Source organism: Vombatus ursinus, unplaced genomic scaffold (assembly GCF_900497805.2).
Source record: "Vombatus ursinus unplaced genomic scaffold, bare-nosed wombat genome assembly UNPS02014813.1, whole genome shotgun sequence".
NCBI lineage: Eukaryota > Metazoa > Chordata > Mammalia > Diprotodontia > Vombatidae > Vombatus > Vombatus ursinus.
The window spans coordinates 29,037,075-29,061,505 of NW_020954591.1; the positions used below are offsets into that span (position 1 = coordinate 29,037,075).

Below are 24,431 nucleotides of genomic sequence, written 5' to 3' on the forward strand. Positions count from 1 at the left end.
TAGTTATTTTTCAGCCTTATGCTGAAATGGTATTGAACTCTATCTCTTTACTGCTATCAAATGAGAGGATTGAGTGCAGAATAATGGAAGCTAAAATTCTTGTTCTAGTTTGACCTCCCTTATGGATTAGCTATGTGACATAGACAAGTCATTTAACTTCAGTTAATGGTTAAATGACTTAATCTCTAAAGTCATTTAACCTCAGTAATGGAGATAATTACATTTTTATTTGTTTCCCTAACAAAAGTATTGTTCCTTTTTTAGAAACTCAAAATGATATTCCTTTGACAGCTTAATTATAACTCATTGTTTATTATTATTATTTTACCAAAATTAATATTGCTTGAATAGCTCTGTATTTTAAGCAATATTGTTATTCATACTAGATTTCTTTAATTCAAAAGTTTGTATTTTGAAACCGTACTGCAAAGTAAGCTAATATATTCTTCTCTTCTGGAATTCTAGGTGGCTGGTCAGCCATTGAGTCCATCTGCTCAGCAGTCTCAGCCAGGGCTTAGCCCCTCTCACATTCAAGCCAACTCTTCAGCACAAGGGCAGACTCTCCAGCAGCAGCAACAGCAGAGTTCCTCAGTGCAGCACACATATCTGCCTAATACCTGGAGCTCTTTCCGTAGCTATCGTGAGTAATGATAAAGGAATGACCGCTTAGTGTTGGAGCTGGGTTCCTCTAGCTGTTAGTTTAATTTCTTGAAATTGTTGATGTAACTACTACACATCTCAGAATTTGACATGTTTGGACATTAGTGGGCATCTGTGGAGTCTTTAAATTGGTGGTATGTTGCCTGTATTCAGAAGTTGTGGATAATTTTGTATTATTTCCTATATTATGGTATTCTGGTCTTTTGATTGTCATGTTCTTCTGGGTAACCTATAATCCTTAAGTTATTTAACTCATTATATCCTGTTTTCAAGGTCAGATATGTTGGATTATATAGAATTTATGTGTTTTTTAATATTGTTGTGTTTAATTTCTCTTCTACTTTGGTATTTTTGTGTTTTGTCCTTCTCTGATAACTTCTGTTCTTTGGGGGAAATTCTCTGTCATGTGTTCAAATTTTCCTTCTTTGATATTTATCTGTATTTTAAAATTATACATCAGGAATTTTTTTTGCCTAAATGCATCTCTAATTTCTTTTATGAATTTTATTTCTCTTTTGAACCATTCTGGAATTTCTTGCTGCCATTCCATGATCTCTGGAGGGTCTACAGGATTCTGACTTGCATTAGGCAATATTAATTTTCTTTCTTTCATGTTATTTGTTTAATATGTTGGTTTCTTTTTAAACTTTTACTCATTTTTTTCCTTTTTTTAATGTTTCTGTCTCTTGGTTTGGTGCTTGCATGTTAGATTTTTATTCAGGTTTTCTTTCTTGATACTTTGGTGTTTCAACTTTTCTTCTTTCTTCACCATTCATTTTTTGGTTCCTCTTCTTCCACTGCTGCACAGACTCCTGAGGTTGAGCTTCTCGGCAACTTCAACTTTCTTGAATTGGGGGTTGTGGGGTCATCCAAGCTAGTTCCTTGCTCTAAGTAACTAAGTCCTGGAGGACAGGAATTGGCTGTCTTTGAGATTCCAGCTTCTTTCCCAGTATACCTGATGCTCTGTTCCTTCTAGACTGTGGCCCTCTATACTGCATTCAGAATATTTTTAATCCTGCATAATTCCTCATTCTACCACCTCCTTTATTTCATTGTGACTGGGCAGAATCACTGTCTACCCCTTTTTGTGGGATCCTGACAGGTTTGGGTAGAATCACTGCTGCCATAGGGGAATCAGACCCTGAAAAACAATTTTGAGACTTTGCTCATATAGAGTGGGTGGGATGCATGGAGTTGATTGAGAGCAGGATCACTTAAAGCTGGTATAAATATTAACATTTTCTGGAGTTAACTCATGAGGCTAACCTTGTACAGAGGTTCTGTCTTCTTATCTTGTGGAATTAGTTGTAATTAATTACTCCATGTTCTGGGCTGGGCCTGACTCAGCCCTGTTTCCCAATAGTTTAGATTCAATATTGTCACAAAATGAGACACTCATACATCACTCAACAGTTAATAAAAGGAGATTTACTTAGCCATTTCAGGAGAAGGTTATTCAATAAGGATAGACATTGAAGATGCCTCGAGTTGATTTTACCGAGTAAATATCCCTTGCCTCAATTGCCCATTGCTTTTCAGCAGCCAAGCATCAGAGAGAACACCTGGACCAACTCCTCATGTTTGTTTTGTACTCAGGTGACAAGGAAGTGATGTCAGTAGCCTAAGCTTTTAGTCCCTGGAGACAGCCAATATCTCAAAGATGGTTTCAGTATCGTTTAGAGAAAAGCTTAGCCTAATTTTGTAGAGACAAGGATTTACATATTTTACCTATCACATTCTCTATCTGGAATATAATTCCTCCTTCTTTTTTTAAAGATTTTGAATTTGAAAGTTTTCAGAAAGCAGCAACTCCACAGTCTTCTTGGTCACATCACTTTTAGTGGCATTTTATCTGACTTTCACCAAGTTGTCTAAAAATAAGGGTCTGTTGGCTTCTCTTACTTTACCTCTTATATTAAGATCCACAATTATAATTAGCCAGAAAAGATTTCATCATAAGTAGTGGAAAGAGTACCAGATTTAGAATCTAAGAACATATATTTTATTCCCAAGTTTGCAATTTAATAGTTGTGTGACCTTAGACATGTCACTTGACATCTCTGATCATTTGTAAAATAGATATTTAATTCAGCAAATATTAAGTGCTTACCATGTACAGAACACTGAGTTAGGTAATTGTTGAGATACAAAGTTTAGATAAGACATGTATGGGGTACATAGAGATAGCTACAATACGAAACAATATATGATAGGTGCATAAGAGAAATGCAAAGAGCAATGTGAGGCCTGATGGAAAAAAAATGATCCTGGGGAGGATCAGGGAAGACTTCATAGAGGAGATGACCTTAGAATTGGGCTTTACAGGCTGGGTATTAATTCAGCAGAAGGAAAGAGGAAATTCTAGGGATACGGTATAGCTTAAGCAAAGATATAAAAGGTAGGAAAGTTCAAAGTATATGTAAATGACAATAATAATGGTTTGGTCAGCCTGTAGAGTACATGGAAGAGAGAGAGTATGAGATAAGGCTAGACAGTTTGGGTAGGGAAGGGGGAAGAGAGCAGATGGTAAAGGGCCTTGAATTCTATGGTACGACTTGTACTTTGCAGTATAGGCAGTAGGGAGATATTATACTGATATTACTAAATCTACACTTAAGTAAGATATCTGGTAGTACATGATGGATAGTTTGGAAGGACAGTGTTGAAGTCAGGAAGATCAGTTATGAGACTGTTGCAGTAATCCAGATGGGTGGGAATTGAAAATATAATGAGCTCATTGTATTGGGGGACAAATCCATCCCTTCTCCAAACATCCTTTTCTTGTTAAGGGCACACGCTGTCTTCTCTCAGGCATGAAGGTTCACAGCCTTAGAGTCATCCTTGACTCATCTCTTCCTCTTCCATATTCAGTCAGTTGCCAAGTCCTGTTGATTCTGCTGCCACCATTTGCCACATCCATCCCTTCTATTCACATGGCCTCTACCATAGTTCAGACCTTCATCTCCTTTTGCCTGGACTATTACAATAGCCATTTAATTAATTTCCCTGCCACAAGTCTCTCCCTTCCATATAACTACCAAAATGATATTGATAAAACACAGTATTGACTATGTCACTCCTTTGCTGAAGAATCTTCATTGACTCCCTTTTACTTCTAGAATAAACTCCTCTGCCTGGTATTTAAAGCCAGCCCTCTATAACATGACTTTAACTTATCTTTCTGGCCTGATTACACATTATTTTCCTCCCACATTGTATAATGCAGCCCAACAGCCTGCTTACTGATTCTTATCTCTTCTGCATACCTTTGCTGTTGCTGTCCACCATGCCTGGAATGCTCCCTCTTTTGCCTCTGTATAATAAGGATCCCTAGCTTTCTTCCTGATTCTCTCCTTTGTCAATGTTCTCTCTTTTCCCCTTCTCATATGCTTAGTTTGTATATGTTTTTTATTTACTATGTACATGCTATTTTCACCCATATTATTTTGGCTGTTTCAAACATTCTTAGCCGAAACAGAGTTTTGGTATCTGTCCTCCCCGACACCCTCTCCCGACACTCTGTCTTTCCTAGCAAATGCCCTCCCTTTCTCAGCTGAGGACCCAGCCTCATACTTCACTCAAAAAATGAGGCCAGTCGCTGAGAGCTTCACTGTCTTCCCTCCTTCTCATCTCACATCACCTAGACATTTTCCCATACTTTCTCCTCCTTCACCTCTGTCTCACATGATGAGGTGCCTTTTTCCTTTCCAAGGCAAACCCCTCAACGTGCACTCTTGATTCTGTCTCCTTTTATTTTCTTTTTGTCTCTTCTATGATCTCTGCTTTCTCTCTAATCTTCAGTCTCTCTGGATTTGCTGGGTCCTTCCCCACTGCCTGGAAGCATGTGCATGTCTCCTCCGCCCTTAAAAATCCTCACTACATCTGACCATCTCTATGTCTCTCTTCTCTTTCTTGGCTAAACTCTTTGAGAAAGCCATCTACACTAGGTGCTACTAGTTTCTTTCATCTAACTTGATTCTAAACCCACTGCAGTCTGGCTTCCAACTTTGTAATTCAACTGAAACTGTATTTTTTTTTCCCCAGGGCTACCACTTATCTCTTAATTACCAAAACCTTCTTGACATCTACAGCATTTGACATTGCTGGTTACCCTCTTCTTCTGGAAAATCTCTCCTCTCTAGGTTTTCATGGCTACTCTGTCTGTTTGTTGTTCTTATTCTCCTTAGCAAGATTTCATCCAGGGCACACCCATTTGAGGTGTCCCCCAAAGATCAGGCCTTGGACCTCTACTCTTCTTTCTGCTACTCTTTCACTTGGTCCTTATCAGCTCCTAAGGATTCAGTTATCATTTCTATGTAGATGATTCTATTTTTGTGGGTTTTTTTTTTATGTAGATAATTCTTAAATCTAAGTATCTAACACTGGTCTCTCTCCTGAGCTCCACTTGAACATCACTAATGACCTTTTGAACATCTTTAGAAAGGTGTGTTATGGGCATCTCAGGTTCAACATTTCCAAAACAGAATTCATTATCTTTCTCCCTAAACCCTCTTCTCTCCTCAACTTTCTTATTGCTGACAAGAGAACCACCATTCTCCCAGTCATCCAGGCTCATTACCTCATTGTCATCCTCCATTCCTTACTTGTACTCACCCCACATATCCAGTATGTTGTCCATTCTTGTCATTTCTACCTTCACAACATTTCTCAGCTGTATCTCCTTCTCTCCATTCACCTAGCCACCACCTTAATGCAGGTCCTCATCACCTCATACCTGGACTACTGCAATAGCCTGCTATGTTGGGTCTTCCTGCCTCACTCAAATCTTCCTACTCTAATGCATCTTCCACTCATCTGCCAAAGGAATTTTCTTAAAGCTGAGGTCTGACCATGTTGCTCCCTTTACTCAGTAAAATCCAGTAGCTCCCTATTACCTCTGGGATCAGATATTAAAGCCCTTCATAACCTGGCCTGTTCCTACATTTTAAATCTTCTTATGCCTGACTCCCTTCCTGGTGCTCTACCATTCAGCAACACTGACCTTCTTGCTGGTCCTTAAACACAACACTTAGTCTTTTGACTTCTTGCCTTTTCACTGCTGTCCCTCCTTCCTAGAATGTTCTCCTTCCCCATCTCCACCTCTCAGCTTTCCTGGCTTATTCTAAGACTCATATCAAGTTCCTCCTTCATAAAGAGGCCTTTCCTTGGAATTGCCTTCCATTTATACTGTATATATCTCATTTGTACATAGTTATTTGCCTGTTGTCTCCCCCATTACAATTTGAGTTCCTTGAGTGACCATACTTTTGCCATTTTATTTGTATCTTCACTGAATAGCACAGTGCCTGCCACATAGCAAGCATCTAACAAATATTTATTTACTGACTGACTGACCACTTAGAAGGTGAATTTCTTGAGAGCTAGCAGTGTTTTTGTTTTCACCATTGTATCTTCTGTCCTTAGCACTGTGCCTCACGTACGACAGATGCTTAATAAATGCTTTGTTGTTGTTTAGTCGTTTCTGTCGTCTTGATTCTTTGTGATCCCACATGGGGCAAAGATCTTGGAGTGGTTTGCCATTTCCTTCTCCAGCTCACTTCACAGATGAGGAAACTGAGGCAAACCAGGTTTAAGTGACTTTCTCAGGGTCACACAGTTAAGTAAGTGTCTAAGGCTGGGTTTGAGATCAGGTCTTCCTGACTCTGGGCAGCTAGTTGGTACAGTGGATATAGAGTGCTGGGCCTGGATTCTCTCCACACCCTCTCCCATCCATTGAGAAGCAAAATATATGGTAACTATTACATGTGAAGTCACACAAAACATATTTCCACATTGGCCATGTTGTGGAGGGGAAAGCAAGAAAAATAAAGGAAGTGGGGAAAAAAAGTGCTTCAGTCTGCAGTCAGAATTTGTCAGTTATCTCTCTGGAGGTGGATAGCATTTTTCATCATTAGGAGTTGTCATTTTATCCATTTTTAATGTCCTTCTAGTCACTGACTCCTATTCATCTCTCTATAAACATGCTCAGGTTTTTCCAGTCCTAAAAAACCCCTAAAAAAACAGAAGTGTTGAGAGTCCTGTAGTCATGTAGCTACCATTCCATTCATCTTCTCCACTTGACAAATAACAACCTTCTTGAAAAAGTTGTCTTAATGCTCCACTTCCATTATCTCCTCAAACTCTTTGCAATTTGACTTCTGCACACTGTACTCTATTGAATTCTAGTCTTATTCATGACCTAGTCATGGAGATGAATGGCTTTTTTTTCAGTCCTTATAGTCACTCTAAAGCTTTTGAGTGTCCGAGTATTCTCTCTTCTCTTGGCTTTAGAGACATTGCCCTCTTCAGGTCCTCCTTTGATCTCTCTAACTGCCTCTCTTTTTCCTTCACTGGCTCCTCATCTGGTTTTCATCCTTTTAATGTGGTCATTACTGAGGTGGCTGCCCTTTTCCCCCTATTTTCTCTCTCCGATAGCCATTTTGGGGAGGTAGAATTAACAGGACTTGGCAAATGATTGGACACCAGTGAGAGCTGAAACAGTTGAAAGATTTAAAAATAATGTCAGAATTTCAACTATAGAGACCAGGTGTAGGTTGGTAGAGACATTATTACTTGTACCATGCACCTCACAATGTTGTTGTGAGAATCTAATGTGTAAAACTCTTTATAAAGCTCCATGTAAGTGTGAACTGCTCTTATTTTTGTTGTTATAAAGTTCAGGGTCATTCCTGCCTCAGGAAACCACATAGTGTGGATGAGAAGAGGAAAAGCCAATGCTAGCCAAATTTCTAGAGCTAAGTTCTTAGCAAAGAAGTTTGGGCAGTGGCACATGGGGTACTGAACTCATGACAGTGGCATTCATGATGGGACTCACTTTATATGATTACAGTTTATGAAGGAATAAGCAATTTTTGAGTATGTTAACCACATTGTATAGTGTAGAATCTTAAGTTTGGACTTCCTAACAGACATAGGAATTCCCTTTATAACATCATGGATGAATGGTATTCAAAGCCCTCCACAATTTGGCCCTTCTCTACCTTCCCAGCGTTATCTCATATCCCTCCTCTCTGTGTACTTTGTGTTCCAGCCAAAATGAACTATTCTCTGTTCTTCGTCCTGTATTCTCCTGCCTCTGTGACTTTACTTACCCATACTTTTCCCTATATCTGGAATGTCTTCTCACCTTGAGAACTCCTACCCATTCTTTTAAAGCCCAATTCAAAGGCCACCTCTTCAAGGAATTTTCCCTGATTCCTCTGCTTGGTAAAGACCTTCTCCCTTAACCCTTGTAGAAAACATTGTCTTGCTACTCTCTAATACAGGGTGTCCCAAAAGTCTTAGTGCATTTAAAAACCTTAGTTGATTAAAGCTACACTGCCTTTTGAGATTCCCCATATGTTTCTCCTATGATACTTTAAATACTGTAGGTTTATAAGAGCTCTGATAAAATGCTCAGATGTTCCACTGATGACACTCTTCCTTCTACCCAGTAACTTAGTGGAGAGTCATCAGGAGCTGTTGTGGCTGAAAAATTCATCACCCTGAGCCCAACCTGATGAAGAGTCTGTCTCAATTTAGCTAGGTTGCTCCTCAGATGAGGGACATAGGATCTATCACCAGGCCCATCATGGAATGTTGTGTGTTATGGTATTGGGGTCTTATTTCCTACTCAGCTCCAAGACTCCAAGTGTCATGCCTTATTGAAACTTGGAATTTCCTCCATTAGCACAGTGCTTGCACACAGTAGGTGCATAAACTATCTTTGCTGAATTAAGTTGAATGAAAGTGGTCCTGATTATTCTGTGCATGGACTGACCATACAATTTTATCTGCTAGATGTAGAAAGGGGATATGATGATGGCAGAACTGGTAGATTGGAGTGGTGGATGAGTTACAAGTGGCAAGAGTTGGGCAAGCAAGAAATATCGACCTTTTTTTCCATTCCCCATAACAGGGTACCCTTTTCTTTCTTTCTCCTTCTGGTGCTGTACCTCTGGCCCCTCCTTTGGCACTCATTCATGGCTCTTGGTTGAAAAATGGTTTCTTTACTCTGTCTACTTCACTTCTATCATTTGGTTGTTTTTATTGTTTCCCCAGAGATGGCAAAGTCAAGCCCCACATGTAGGGGTGGTTGTTTGTTTACTGCAAGTAATAGTTTAGCCTTGGCTAGTAAAAATGACTTTAATTTTTTATTTAAACAACCAATGATAATAAGCCCTATTGAGGAGAATAGAATGTTTTTTTTTTTTTTTTTAGCTGTGGGTTGTTCAATCTTTGGTAATTATTTACATGGTTCTCTTGAATTGTTGCATAGTTAACTTTCTTGGCAAATTCAGAATCCCCATCTGAAGGACTTATTGCCTGTGTGTGCTTTATGGGCTGTTACCTTTCTTGGAAGAAGGGCCATTCATTTCCTGCTCTGGTACCATGGGCCTGCTGCATCTCTGTGCTCTTCCTTTTGTGGTCTTTAAGCAGTAGACCCCAAGACTTGGCTGAGTGGGTTCTTTAACCTTCTTCTTGCTTCCTGTTCTTTCTTTTCTTGAATTCCTTGTCACCTAACAACCTACAGGGTATGGAATTTCAGGTCTCTGTTTCTTTCCTGAGAGGCTTATAATAGGCAACTTCTGTGGGGAATGTTGCTACCAACAAAACATTTAGTTCTATAAACTGTCACTTGAAATTCTGAAACCACTGAACTGTGGGTATTTTTTGTTTCAGCATCTGAGCTCCAAATGATGGCCATTCCTCAGGGTCAGTATGTGATTGCAGAGACAGCTGTCACCACTCCTGTTACCACTGTGAATACTGGCCAAGTGAAAGCAGTTACTCAGGTAAGCAAAGAGTTGGCTCCCTGTCCTGACTGGTGGTGGTGTTGGACCAGGTTTCCGGCTTAAAGGTAGATTGAAATGACACTTTGACGTGCATCAATTCATTCAATAATTCCTTAAGCATTTATTAAGCTCCTACTATATGTCAGGCACTGTGCTTAGCTTGGGGTGGGGTTGGGGTGGGGGATAAAAATAAGAAAAAGACAGTCTCAGCCCTCAAGAAGCTTAGTGGGGGAAGACAATATGTAAAAGGAGGCTGCAAAGCTGGGGAGTGGGGTGGGGGAGGATGGGTACCTGGTGCAGGGACATCTTGTTGCAGTGAGTTGAAACCAGACAGAGCTGCAGATGCAAAGTAGAGTGAGCTTGCAAGTCTGCCCTCTATAAGGGAAGGCTTTGGGAGGAGTTTGGTACTCTAATCAGAGAGGAGAAGAGGCTGAGGGAAGTGGTTTCCTGGCTTGAGTTAGCAGCATGGCGAAGAGATTAGAAGTGAGGAGCCTATCCTGGGAAGGGCATCTTGTTCTTTGCAGATGCAATAGACGATACCTAATCATCTTCTCCTGGGCTTTCCACTCAAATCATAGCATCTGAAAGATTTTTTTTTGTAATTTAAAAACAATATTACTGATCTGTCTTGCTGGTAAATTAATCTTTTAGAAGGTAAAGAAAGTGATGAAGAGGTCTGCTACTCTGTACCTACAATTCTGACCCACAAGGAAGCCTTGTCGATGAAAGAGAAATAATAAAACCTTAGGAGAAAATTATGATTATTCTAGAGTTGGTGACTGCTATAGAAGACAAAGATGGACATAATCTGTCATGAATTGATGGCTAGGCTGGCATGGTAGATGGAGGGCTTGACTTGGAGTTAGGGAGACCTGGGTCCAGATCCATCTTCTGATATTTGGTAGCAGTGTGACAATGGGCAAGTTACTTAATCCCAATGAGTCTCAGTTTCTTCATCTATAAAATGGAAATAACCTCAAAGGGTTGTTGTGAGGCTCCAAAATCATTATATAAAACATTGTACACTCTTTAAAGTACTAAGTAAATTAATAGTTGTTGAAATAGCAGATTTAGAAAAGTTCAGATAAATGATAGTTATGATCCCATGGCCTGAGTCTCAAATAGGGAAGACAACTCAAGAAGATCATATGATCCTGTTTTTAGAGCTAGAAAGGACTTTGGAAGTTGTTTAGCCCTACCCCCACTCCCCATTTTATAGATTACAAAACTGAGGCCTAGAGAAGTTACCTAACTTGCCCAGTGACACACAGGTAGTCACTATCAAAGCTGGCATTCAAATCCAGGCCCTTTGATTCCAAATCCAACACCCTGCATTGCACTATGCTGTCTTTCCTCTCTCCCATGTCTTTCTTCTCTAATATGTCCTGTACGCTACTGCCAGACTCATTTTTCTTAATCCCCTTTTCCATCATGGCCCTTCCCTGCTCAAGAGCCTCCAAGGATTCTTAATGACCCAGAACATCAAGTCTGAGTTCTTCCTCCTGACTTTCACAATTTCATAGACTTTCAGAATTGGAAGAACTCTAGTTGTGGTTGTCTAGTCCCCTTCCTGTCTTCTATCCATGCTCAGAAAAGACTCTCTGTCTAGCCTTTACTCAAAGACCTCTAGTGAACGGGAACAACTGCCTCCCAAGGTGGTCCATTCTCTAATTGTTGGGGGGGTGGGGTTCCTTTTACATTAAGCTTATATTTGCCTCTTTGCATCTTCTACCTATTACAGAACAAATCTAACCCCTCTTTCACATAATAGCCTTTGAAGTATTTGAAACCTTTTAATTACATGAAGACAGCTATCACATTCCTTCTGAGTCTTCTATCTCTAAGTTTATTATCCCTTGTTCCTTCAGGTGATCGTAGAATGGCATGCACTTAAGGTCCTTCCCATTCTGATTGCCCTACTCTAGACATTCTGTAATTTATCCACATCAGTCAGTCAATAAAAACTTATTAAGCACCTGTTATGTGCCATGTACTGTGCTAAGCCCTGGGGATACAAATATGAAAAAAGAAAAATAATTCCTACCCTCAACGAGCTTACAATCTAATGGGGGAAGACAACACACAACAGGAAGCTGAAAGTGGGAGTGGAGGAGAGAAGGTATCCAACTTGGAGGCATGGTGGAGAAGTCCGGGAAGCTCCAGGGCAGTACAGCTAGATGAGAAAGGAGATTTCTGAGCAGAGCTCCCTCCTTAAATGGGGGTTTGGGGATCATGGCCCCACCATCCTGTCAGAGGGTGATGAAGTGAACTCTCAGGGCTGATAAGATTTTACTAATGAAGCAATTGAGGTTTTCCCTATAATGAACTTCCTGGGACTTGGTAGAGAAGTATTGTTAGGTAACATTTCTGACTCATGTTTTGACTTCTAAATGCTATTTCATTCATTCCTTCATCAATTTCTAAAGTAATTTATATACTGTTATCTAGTTTACATACTTTTGCCACAAGAATAGCATCAGATACTTTGTCAAATCTTTGATAAAATCTAATAAACCACAGTTACCATATTCTCTTGGATACAGTTTAGTAACCTTGTTGGTAAAGGAAATTTAGTTATCAAATTCTCCTTTTGCTTCTGCTTGTTTTCATTGATACCTTTTGTTTTTAAATCACATTTATTTTCAAATGTATTCCTCTTCCCACCCTCTCAGCAAGCCTCCTCTCCTGTAACAGATTTAAAAAGAAAAAACAACGTTCAGGATATTCCATCAAATGGTCTAACAACATATATAACATTTTGTACCCGGAGTTTCCCAGCCCTACAGTGAAAGGAGGAAGATACATTGTCTCAGCTCTGGAGCCGTGCCTGGCCACTCTAATTTTATAGTGTTTAGTTTTGTTCTTTCTGTCTACATTTTTTGTAGCATGCTTCATTTTTGATGATGCTGTGCTAGCTCTTTTGTGATCACTACTTCCATGTCTTTTAGTAACATTGTAAAATTGAAGTCAAGCTCACTGGCCATTAGTTTTCAGACTTCATTTTCTTCCATTTTTTGAAAATCAGGATAACATTTACCTTTTAGTCTTTACTTTTTTCCCATGATCTGTCAAATATTACTGATTGTGGCTCTGCAATTACATCCACCGGCTCTTTCAGGATCCAGGATATAGTTCATTTGGGCCCGGTCACTTGAATTTATCAAAGGAAGCTAGGTACTTACTAACTGCTGGGTTAACGGGATTCTCAAATGAAACAATGCCTGTAAGTGCTTTATATACTTTAAAGTGTTTTATAAATGCCCATCATCCAGGACATCTTCCTCACTTACCTCTCACCAGCCCTTTGTCCCTGATAAATGAGCTTTTGCCTTATTTTGCCCATGTTCCTTCTTGTGCATTGCCATATCTTGCCACCTACTCTCTGGTTGTCTTTCTTGTTCTCCTCCTACAAGACCATGGTCTCTGCTTGTTGGAACTTGGGCTGTAAGGTGGAGAGATCATGGCCATTTTCCAGCCATGTTATACTATATGAACCCCATTCTCTTACCTGTCTATCCTTTTATGTGTTTTTTCCCCATTAGAATGTAAGCTCCTCAGAGGCAAAGATTATCTTTTTTTTCTTCCTGTCCCAGTTCATTCATTCATCTATTTATTTTGAGGAGAATTTTATTTTCCCCCCAATCACATGTAAAAACAATTTTTAACATTTGGTTTTTTTAAGTTTTGAGTTCCAAATTCTATTCTTCCCTCCTTTCTTCCCCTCTCCTGAGATGGTGAGCAATCTGATGCAGGTTATACATATGTGGTCATATAAAACATATTTCTATTTTAGTCATTTTGTGGAAGAAAATTCTAACCACAAAATATGAAAGAAGGAAAGAAAGTGAAAAATAGTATGCTTCAGTCTGTATTCAGATGCCATCAGTTCTTTCCCTACAGGAGGACAGCATTTTTCATGAGTCTTGAGATTGTCTTAGATCATTGTATTGCTGACAATAGCTAAATCATTCACAGTTGTTCATTGTACAGTGTTGCTGTTACTGTGTACAACGTTCTCCTGGTTCTGTTCACTTCACTTCGCATTAGTTTGTGTAAATCTTTCTAGTTCTTTTGAAAGCATCCTGCTCGTCATTTTTTTTATAGCACAATAATATTCCATTACAGTCATATACCACAACTTGTTCAGTCATTCCCCACTTGATGGGTATCCCTTCATTTTCTAATTTTTTGCCACTACAAAAAGAACTTCTATAAATATTTTTGTATAAATAAGTTTTTTCCTTTTTTTTTTTTCCAGTTTCTTTGGGATACAGATCTAGCACTGGTTATTGCTGGGTTAAAGGGTGTATATAGCTTTATAGCCCTTTAGGCATAGTTCCAAATTGCTCTCTGTAATGGTTGGATCAGTTCACAACTCCACCAACAATGCATTAGTGTGAGGGCAGGGATTATCTTGCTGGCGTGTATTTGTATTCACAGTGCTTAGCACAGGGCCTGGCACATGGTGAACAATAAATTATTTTAATTCACTCATTCATAGTATAAACTCTTTACCTTTTAAAATCATTTACAACCTGGCCTCAGACTATCTTTCTAGCCTCACTGGACATTACTCCTCCACCTGCCCTCTGAGCTGTAGCCCAATCAGCCCGTTCTCTGTTTCTCCCACGTGACATTCTACCTCCTATCGCCTGGGGTGCTTTCCCTTCTCCCCTCTGCCTCACAGGCTTGTTCTCGTCCTTCAACATGCAGCTTAGGCACAGCGTTCTGCATGAAGCCCTTCTGATTTTCCTTCCTACCAAGTACTATTTCCTCCTTCTCAAACTACTTTAACTACTCTATATTTTTGTAGAAGAGGGGAAGAGAGGTGGCTAGGTGGCTCAGTAGATAGTGTGCCAGGCCTGGAGTCAGAAGACCTGAGTTCAAATCTGGCCTTAGGCACTAGCTGTGTGACCCTGGGCAAGTCACTTACCTTTTTTGCCTCAGTTTCCTCATCTGTAAAATAAGCCAGAGAAGGAAAGGGCAAACCATTTTAGTATCTTTGCCAAGAAGACACTAAAAAGGTGTCATGAAGAGTTGAACATGACTGAAAACAACTAAACAACGTGTATTTGTATTTATTAACTTTGTATTTATGGTATGTGTGTATGTGTACATACATATACACTCATCCCACCCCCATTTTGTCTCTCACCTTTAGAATGTAAGCTCTCTGAGAGTATGGATTATTTCATCTTTTGTACTTGTATTCCCAGTACCTACTACAAGTGCCAACTACTTTGTTGTTGTTGTTGTTATGCTGAATAAATACTTTTTGGATGATTTGATTGATCACTATCTCCTTGCCTATCTTGAATATCAATTCCTTAATAGCCATTTTGATTCTGTCTTGTCCAATCTAAAGGTCCTTTCTTTGGCAAGAAAACAGGAACAAAATCAGAATTGAGCAGAACTTTCTGTCATTTTCATTGTCCCATTCACCCTGAGAAATAATTGTACCCTTTTGTTGAATTCAACAGGTAGTTATAAAGCACTTGTGAGAAGCAGATGCTTGGGATAATAAAGACCAAATAAACTGGACCCTGCTTTTGGAGAGCTTACATTCTGTTTTGGAGAAAAACAACATGTAAAATATATAAATAAAACAAAAATGTATACCAAGTTATTTATTGACCCTGAGGGATAAAGGGAGAGAGGATGGCATGGGAATAGGAATATAATATGAAAGGCAGTTTAACAGTTGAAAGAGTATGGAAGAATAGGATGGAGGGGTGGAGCTAACATGGATGGTTATGAAGGATCAGGGCAGTGGTCAGGGAAGTCCTCAGTTAGCCTAGGACTGAAGGATAGGGATTCTGAATGGAGGGTTAGGGTGGTACTTTGGCATGTCCTCCACAGTGGTAAAGGTAGTATTGATTTAAATATCAACAGCTATATTTGACTATCAGCTGCTAGGTGGTGCAGTGGATAGAATGCTGGAGCTGTAGTCAGGAATATCTAAATTCAAATACAGCTTCAGGTACTTACAAACTGTGTGACCCTGGGCAATTCACATAGCCTCTGCCTGCCTCAGTTTTCCTCATCTATAAAATAGGGATCATAACATACTAGGATAATCCCTTAGGATTATTATGAGAATGAATGAGATATTTATAAAGTGCTTTGTAAACCTTAAAGTGCTATATAAATGCTAGATACAGTCTTTGATTCTACTTTTGTCCCCAATAGAAATATCCTTTAAAAAAGGAAAAACAAGCCCAACCTCTAAGTTTTAGCACTCTGATGCAATTTTCATAGTATTATCTCACACTCTTCGATTCATCCCTTCTGTTACCTGACCTTGCTTCCATCTTCTCTACATATCTTTATTTATATCAAAGTTGATTGGTGAGTTCCCTGTTCTTCTCCATCAGCCTCTTCTAGACAATTGTGGTTTTTCTTTCTTATTGGAATTGTTTCTTTGTGTCTTCAGTATTTCATTCCTTAGCAGTTCCTATCCCTCCTGGATTGACCTCCCATGTTGAATTTTAATCGATGGGCTGCTACCTTATTCTTCTTCTTAAACCATTCAAATCTGTTCTCCCCAAATCTAGGATGCATGCCAGTCTATAGCTGGGCCATATTACTTTCTTTGCCAGGTAGTTTCTACACATATTTTTCCATCGTGGTACTGTAATTCATTATATTACTATCTCTCTAGTTTTGTGCCACCCACAGAATTGACAAGCATCTATTTACCTTTTCTTAATTGCTAATAAAAACAAATGTACTTCAATGGAGAAAGTGCTGGGCTAGGGCTTAAGAGCCTTAGGTTTAACTTGTTGATAATACACTTGGAGTGAGGGAAGAAAGACTTCATCTTTTACTAACACTTAACTAGTTCTGTGACCATATGTCATTAATCCTCAGTTTCGTTTTTTGTAACATGGGAATAATAATAGTTCTACCTAATGGGGTTATGCTGAGGATCAAATGAGATCATCTATGTACAGTGCTTTGCAAACCTGAAATCACTGTAGATGTGTCAGTTATGATTACAGTGTAATGCATCTTTCTATATCTGAAGTCCTTCAGTATATTTTGTGCTATATTTAATTGCTCTTTCTAGTTATATCTGGCGGAGAGAGTGAAGCTGATGACTTTGGACACCCTTGCCTCATTTAAATACAACTCACTTTCAGGTCAAGACATCACCCTCCTAATGTCATTGATCTTCTTCAAGAAGGAAAGACAAACAACAATAGAAACATGTCTGTTGCATTAATAGTCCCCTCCCTCAGGATCCCGGACCTATCACTGTGTCCTCTTGCATTTATTTTTTCCTCCATCGAGACTCCAGATATTTCCAAGATCTCACCCTCCTTTTCTCTCTTCTCATTTTTCAGACTCATTTTGTGATATCAGAAGGTCAGCCAGAAATAGAAGAAAAGCAAACCTCGGCCCTCTCCAGTGGAGTCCAGGTGGGCGTTTCACAGCCATCCACACATGCTGATGCCTTGGAGAGCCAAACGACTAACCCACCACAAACCACCCAGTACATCATCACGACCACCAATGGGAATGGAAACAGTGAAGTGCATATTACTAAAACTTAACCTTTATCCCTGGAGTTGGAATCAAGCAGTCCCATCATGTCTCCTGACTACCACTTAGCAAATCTGAAACTTGGAATTTTTTTTAATTTATTATTTACTCCAGAGTTTTGAAGCTAGGAGTTTTGAAGTTCTTGCTAGGAGGTTGACTTTATAGCTGCAGTCATCACAAAAAAGGATTTGATTCTTAGGACTCCATAGACATACTGCCATGTATGTAATAGGCCAAGCGTTTCAGGGAAACTGTTCAGAGCAAAAGAGTTTTGCAGCAGGAGAAAATACAGAAACTTTGGCTTGTTTCTGAGTTGATTTTGACGCACTTGACAAGCCTTCCTTTCCTTTGTGGAAGTACTTAAATAGCATATTTATTGTATTCATACCAAAGGAGGAAAAGAACCTGCCATGTTAATGGCTGTTGGCAGAACATGCCCTATATCTTCCCAGCATTGATGCTTCAAGACAAGGGGCATTTTGCAGACTTGTTAGAGGTCAGAGCTGCTTCATCTTCTGGTTTCAAGTCCTCTTCATGCTGTAAACAAGGGAGGCTAGTAAGCAGCAAAGATCAATTGGTGAACACCACTGGCTAAATGGTGGAAGTATAGAAAGACCTTACAATAGAGCCTTGAAGAAACTTTTGTTTTAATTATTCTCCTGTCTTTTTCTACTTCCCCTTGGAAAACCATTGGCTTGTTGGCAGTTTTCCACCCAGCCTGGATTATCCCGGCTTAGCTGACTGGGTACCATAGTCTGCCCTGGTGGTACTGGGCCCCTCTTCTACTTAGCATCAGGATACTTGTCTTATTGGCAGGAAAGTGGGTTTCCTGGAAAAATAAAGTCCAATAGTAGTACTTTAACCCTACAGAAGTGCTTTGCCTTCCATTCTACAGTTATGGTTGTGTCAGGAAGGGAGCAAAGATAAAGGCAGAATTGTCAAAAACTATTGGATGGTTTTAAAGTGATTTCAGTGCCTTTTCAGTGCCCATAAGGATCCATTTCCTGGTCATTGGTGAAGGATGGATTCTTTCTTTCCTCATTCCAGCTGTACAATCAACTAGCCGTTCACAGAAATGCATCGAGGTTTTCATTCTTTTTAGTGCTGTCTTAAAACGAACATTCATTCGTGAAGGTTGGAGGAGGGAAAGTTGGCCGTCCTAATTTCCTACACATTTCACTTTCACTTTACTGTAATTCTTTTGGACCTTTTTATTGAATGACCAACTTTGGACTCAGGAAACGTAAAAAATGTCAGGGGACCACTAGTAATAAATACATTAAGGTAATCACCAGGAAACACTTGATCACCTGATGTTTGCATATAGACTAAACTGTTATTTTTGACATAGGAGGAAGAAATAAAAACAAAACCTGTGTCTTGATGACAGTTTTTCTTGCATTTGCTCCTGTTCAGGAGTCTTACTTGGGGTTGAATAGAATATGAAATTGATAGGGAAGGGTGATTTTATTTTAAAAAGTCATTCCAGGAATTGTATGTATAAATCTATTTCTGAAATTAGAATGTCTTAGCAGTCCTTTGTGACACAACTACTGACAGATTTTTGTGAATAATTATCCCTCAGTAGACTCTATATTACTTTCCAGAACGGAGAAGTTATACCTTAAAATGGAGGTAACTAAATGAAGTTGCAGTTTGGTTAATTTCCTGTGACTTCTTGGGTATGTCTGGCACTACAAACTGTTAGAATCTAACTTAGCAGCTACTTTGCTTAGGTCAAATTACCTGGCGCCAAGGAAACCTTCTGGATAACAGACAATTTGGTAAATATTTTCAAATAGCCTTACAAATATATAGATTTATACTTACTCAATATAATTATTCCTGAAAGCTTGGTATGCTGAGGAGTTGGTAAATTTGTAGAAAAAGGAAGTCTAAGGTTTCTGAGAGTACCAGAAATGCAATATTAGTCTTTTCAAATGGAAATATTGGGTAAATGCCAGTTTTGCACAGTCACACAAATTCAGTGATCACAAACACATGATTATGCTGTCTAGCAAAACCATATCTGAAAGCTGCAGACTTACTACAGATTCAATTTTGGGTTCTATAACTGAAGTTTGACCTTTGTGATTACTTATTAATTTTGTTGCAAGCAGAGTATTCTTTTTCATCACTTCCCCATCCCCACTCGCATACCAAAAGTAGACATTTTCATTGGCTAAAATTGAAAACCATCACGGAATAGTATGTTCGTTCTATGCCAGTTTTTTTTTTCTTCAAATTTTAGATTACTCAGATAAGGAGGAAAACATTGTAGAAAGGGTCTTGTCTTTCTTTTACTGAGGTGCTTATCCTTTTGTGGAATCACAAAGGAATTCCAAACAATTTTGTGTATTATTAACATGTGGTGCAGGTGGCAATCAAACCAAATAACATTCCCTTAAGATCAACTCTTCTGCTTATTGGTCCATTCCAGTGGACTTAGTTTTGAGAAGATGGGAGACAGTTAAAGACCTAGGAGACCCAGTTCAGAAAAACTCTATACCCAGGATTTACATTGTAGCCGCTTTGAAACCGTGACACTGTAGGAGCTGCAGTGTGAAAATTTAAAGGGAGGTTCCATTGGGATTTTGGATTATTTTCTTTGTTTAATTAATTGTGCCCACATGAATAAACATTTTCATCATGTAAAAATACTGCTGACACATAAAAAACTTAGGGTTAGACCTTGTATGAGTGATTTTTAAGACCTGGGATGATCATGCCAGGTACTTATCATATGCATCCAAGGACCGAGAGGCTCTTTGCTTAACAGGATCTTTCTTCCAAGAACTGCTAAGACATCTACGGCTAAATGGCATTTCATAAGATGCTAAAGCTGACCTACTGGTTGAAAATAACCCTGTCCTGTTATTTAAGCGTGAGTGTTTATTGTACATTTGGTGAGTTATAGTGTTAATAGTCTTGTGCTATCCAGCAGGTGTAAAATTAATAAATATTTTCTTTTTTTAATAAACAAGATGCTTTTTGTGTTTGTGGAGCAGTAACTGCTTTCAGTTAGAATCAGTTGCAATAGAACAGTTACATTACCTTTTTAAAAGGCTATTGGATTTAAGGTTTTTTGAGTCATTTGGTCAAGCACAGACAGTATCCATCTGCCATGGGATTCCCCTGAAACTCAAAATATTTTCTATTCAAAAGACTACCAAACTGCTGACAAAGATTGTGAATTTGGGGATTTGTAGTGAAATGGGAGGTTGGGCTTATGTGGAATACTTCAATTAAGTGGATACAGATTCTAATCTAGGTGGGAGAGGTCACTCCCTTGCTGACCTCTGCCAAATGAGGTAGCTGTATATCTGTGTAACCAGTGTACTATTCCCAATAAAGATTTGGGGCCAGTGACTAATTTGGATGGAGACACCATGTTCAACAGATATGAATCCTTATTTCACTCAAGGCTTCACTCCTAGCATAACCATTATCCTCAAGAAATATAAGTACCACTGTGCCTATGTCATTGTAAGAAGTTAATAATACTATCTTACATTTTGTTTTTTTTAAAATAGATTTAGTTGATGTTTTGTTTTAATGTATACTGTTTCTCCTTGTATCCTTCCCTCCAGCTCACTTATCTATCACAGTTTATTTACAGTTTATAAAGCACTTTCTTCATATGCTGTGAGGTGGGTTGTGCAAGGATCAACTCCCTTTTACAGATGGGAAAATTGAGGCTCCAAGAGGCTACAGCTTTCCTGGGTCATGCAGCTGGACTTTGAAGTCCAAAAGATTTGTCTTTCCTGATCATAACTGTAAATTAAACTTAGTAATTGGGGCTGAAAGTAGGAATTTTGTACTGATGAAGCCCTAGAAACAGCTAGAAACATAAACTTTAAAGAACTTGGGAAGAAGGTTGGGTTAGCACTTAAAGCAACCACTCATTTGGTTCCCCCCCTCCCCTTCTCTAGTTATGGCCCTATTAGGATGGGGTTAAGTGAAAAGGCAATGAATGGATCTAACACATACAAATAAAATGTTTACTTCACAACAAATTTTCTTTTGGCTTTGCCTGTGTTTTTTCCCCCTTAACCTTTTCTAATGTTCCTTCTAACAGCTGGGATGGTGGTGGTCAAGGGGGGAGTGGTGGGATATGAGGAGGTGGAAGAAAAGCTAGGAATTGGCAAAATAATACAGATATCAGAGTACAATGAAATCAAGCATTTATTATGTGCTTCTATGCTAGGCACTGAGTACAAGTAGCATAAGCCAGTGGAAGGAGCCCTGACTGCAAAAGATAGGACACGGGTTTAAATTTTGGTTGTGGAATCTCGAGTCTCTTCACCTCTCTGCCTCAGTTTCCTCATCTTGTAAAATGAGAAGGTTGGCTTAATCAGGTCCCTTTCAGCTTGTTTTCTCATTTGTGGTTCTAGATCACAGGTTCTTAAACTGGGGTCCATGACAAAAAAAAACAAAAACAAAAACAACAACACTTAAATTACTTTTGCTATGATTGGTTTCCTTAATCCTATATTTTTATTTTAAGCCTTTACAAACATTCCGAAAAGTGGTCTGTAGGCTTCACCGGATTGTCAAAGGGGTCCATGACACGAAAGAAGACATTTTTAAGATACTATGTGCCTGGTGCTGTGCTAAGAGCTAGGGATGCAAAGAAGGGCAAAACCAGTTCCAGCCCTCAAGAAGCTCACACTCTAATGGGGGAGACAAGTGTAAATAAGTAGATACATACAAGACATTCGGAGGAGGTAGTCGTCTGGAAGCCTTGCTGGAGAGGCGCTCCCATGCCTCTCAAAGTACAAACTTGGAGGGTCAATGTCAGGGGCGGGGCTGGCTCCGGGGCGGAGCTGCCACGCCTCGCAACTGGCTGGGTGGAGAGAGCCGGAGTTAGGTCTGGAGAAGGACTTGGCCCGACTGCAGAACCTCCCCTCCTCGCCCCGCCCCGCCCCGTTCCGCCCCTCCCGACGTTCCAAGCCCGGGAGCGCGCACGAACGGGGACATCACGCTGGCGGGAGCGAGCACGTCCGAGACCCGGCGGCTGCGGCCCTGGGAAGTGTAACCGGGGTCAGGGCTGTGGGAGCCGCTTAGGTGAGGCTGGGGGTGGGGAGGGGCCGGGGGTCCAGCCGGGGCGGACCTGGGTTAGGGGAGGGGAGCGTTTGGGGACAGGGGGAGCTCCAGGCACGGAGGACTGGAGGGGCGGCGGGCCGGTGTGGGCGTTCTTGGCGGGGGCAGGCTGGTCTAAGGTCAGGGTCAGGCGCGGAGCTGTCGGGGCCCCCACGGTCTGCCTGGCGTTCCCGAGCGTGGGACCTGGGGAGAGCTGGGCCTGAGGCCGCCGGGGGGCTGTGAGCGGGGTGCGTGGAAGGAGCTGGGGGGGGGGGGGGGGGGTTTGTATATGTGCGCGCGCACGCGTGTGCAGGCGTGTGTGTGCGCGCGCGCGCGTGCGCAGAAGGTGGGAGGGGGGGTGTCCACCCAAGTGGGCCGGAGCTCCACGGGTCCTGACCGTCCAGTCCTCGTGTCCCACTCTCGTGGATCTCTTTTCAGTTTCAATTTTGTTATTTCGTGTCTGGTCAGCCCAGTGGCCAGGCAGGATGCCACCCACCTGGATTCGGGGTTAAGCAGACATCTCTCAGGGAAGGGAACTTTTACCCCATTAGGAACGAAGGATCAATAAACTGTGAATGAGGAGATGAAGCTCCCACCAAAGGGAGAGGGGAAGAGATGGAGAGCGAGAGAGGAGAGAGAGAGACAGACAGACAGAGAGAGAGAGCTCGAGTGTGCACCAACACAAGGGACAGAAGGGAAAGAGTGTTTACCACCTTGCTCTGGGTCACTTCTCTTGTTTTGAGAGTGTTCTGTGTCAACCAGCGAGTCGCTGCATTCTTGCATCTGTGTTCTCATCTGGTCAGCCTGTGTGCTGAGTGCTTTCTCTCCTCCTTCAATTATTCCAGCACTGGAGGGTCCTAAACATTATACTCTCATATTTTATTTGTATTTATATATGTATGCAGATGCACACACATGTTTATCCACATGTAATATGTAATTCGTTTATGTATATATGCCAGTGTTTATTGGTATTCAAGGATGGACAGTAACTTGCTTGTGTTTTTTTGTATCACTTTAAAGTTTCCTCATCTGTAATTATACTCATGTTTCTCCATTTATATATATAGTATGTATGCACATACATATTTATATACAGACATGTATATATACAATACAAAAATGATAGTGTGTTTATTGATATTCAACGAAAATAGTAATTCACACACATTTTTATATCACTTTTATTTCCTCTAATTGTGCTCTCAGGTTTCTCCATTTATATATATATGTATGCACACATATTTATATATACACATACATGTATGTGTGTATATACACTTATATATCTGTTAGTGTGTTTATTGGTATTCAACGAAAACAGTAATTCACTCACATTTTTTGTATCACTTTTGTTTCCTCATCTGTAATTATACTCTCATGTTTCTCCATTTATGTTTATGTATGTTTGTGTACACATTTATGTACACATGTATACATGTATATACATATATACACATATGTTTATATGTTAGTGATTTTATTGCTATTCAAGGACAGATAGTAATTCGTTCACATTTTTTGTATCACTTTAAAGTTTCCTCATCTGTAAAATGGGGATGATAACCCCTATGTCATAGAGTTGTTAGAGATCAAAGTCAAGTAGGCAAGTCAGGAAAGGAAGACCTTTGTTTCAATCTTGCCTTAGACACTGACTAGCTGTGTGACCTTAGCCATGCCACTTTGTAACCTCTTTCAGCCTCAGTTTCCTCCACTATAAAATGGAAACAATAATAGCACCTATGATCCAAAGTTACTGTGAGGATTAAATGACAATATTTGTAAAGCTCTTTGCAAAATTTAAAGAGCTGTGTAGGTGCTAGTTATTATTAACTGTATACCAACAAAATATATACAGGATAAATTGGGGTAGTCTCAGAGGGAAGGCACTAAAATTAAGGAGAATGGGGAAAGGCTTTTTGCGTGGGGCTTGAGCTGAGACTTGAAGAAAGCCATCAGGCCAAGATAAAGGGACAAGGTTCCAGGCATTGAGTAAAGCTAGGAAAAACACTCAAGGAGATAGAATGTTTTTGTGTGAGGAGTAGCAAATCAAAGAGCATGTAGAGGAGGAATAAAGTGTGAGAAGAATGGAAAGGTCGGAAGGGGCCAGGTTATGAAGTATTTTGAAGTCCAAAAAGATTCTGTATTTGATTTTGGAGGTAATAGGGAGCCACTGGAGTATGTATGATCTGTTTGACAGCTGAGTGGATTAAATTGAAGTGGGGAGGGACTTGAAGCAGAGAAACCAATTGGCAGGCTATTGTAAAGTGGTTATAAAAATGCTAGCTATTTATAGAGGACTTTCTTTGCTACAACTCCTGTGAGTGTATGTATGAATGAATCACCGTG

The 24,431-nt window shown here is 40.0% G+C and overlaps 2 protein-coding genes across 7 annotated transcripts in view; both read left to right on the forward strand.

Annotated features, from left to right (window-relative positions):
- The window catches only part of PRDM10 (PR/SET domain 10), a 139,552-nt gene extending 119,569 nt beyond the window's left edge, over window positions 1–19,983 (forward strand). For both annotated transcript variants that reach the window (XM_027835105.1, XM_027835106.1), the window contains 3 exons: window positions 466–640; window positions 9,343–9,455; window positions 16,802–19,983. In XM_027835105.1, the coding sequence (XP_027690906.1) occupies window positions 466–640; window positions 9,343–9,455; window positions 16,802–17,011 (498 nt within the window). In that variant the 3' untranslated portion in view covers window positions 17,012–19,983. The remainder of the gene's footprint in view (window positions 1–465; window positions 641–9,342; window positions 9,456–16,801) is intronic.
- A 2,006-nt stretch (window positions 19,984–21,989) lies between these two features.
- The window catches only part of NFRKB (nuclear factor related to kappaB binding protein), a 46,372-nt gene continuing 43,930 nt past the window's right edge, over window positions 21,990–24,431 (forward strand). For all 5 annotated transcript variants that reach the window (XM_027835150.1, XM_027835154.1, XM_027835152.1 and 2 more), the window contains exon 1: window positions 21,990–22,067. The gene's annotated coding sequence lies outside the window, so the exon portion shown is untranslated. The remainder of the gene's footprint in view (window positions 22,068–24,431) is intronic.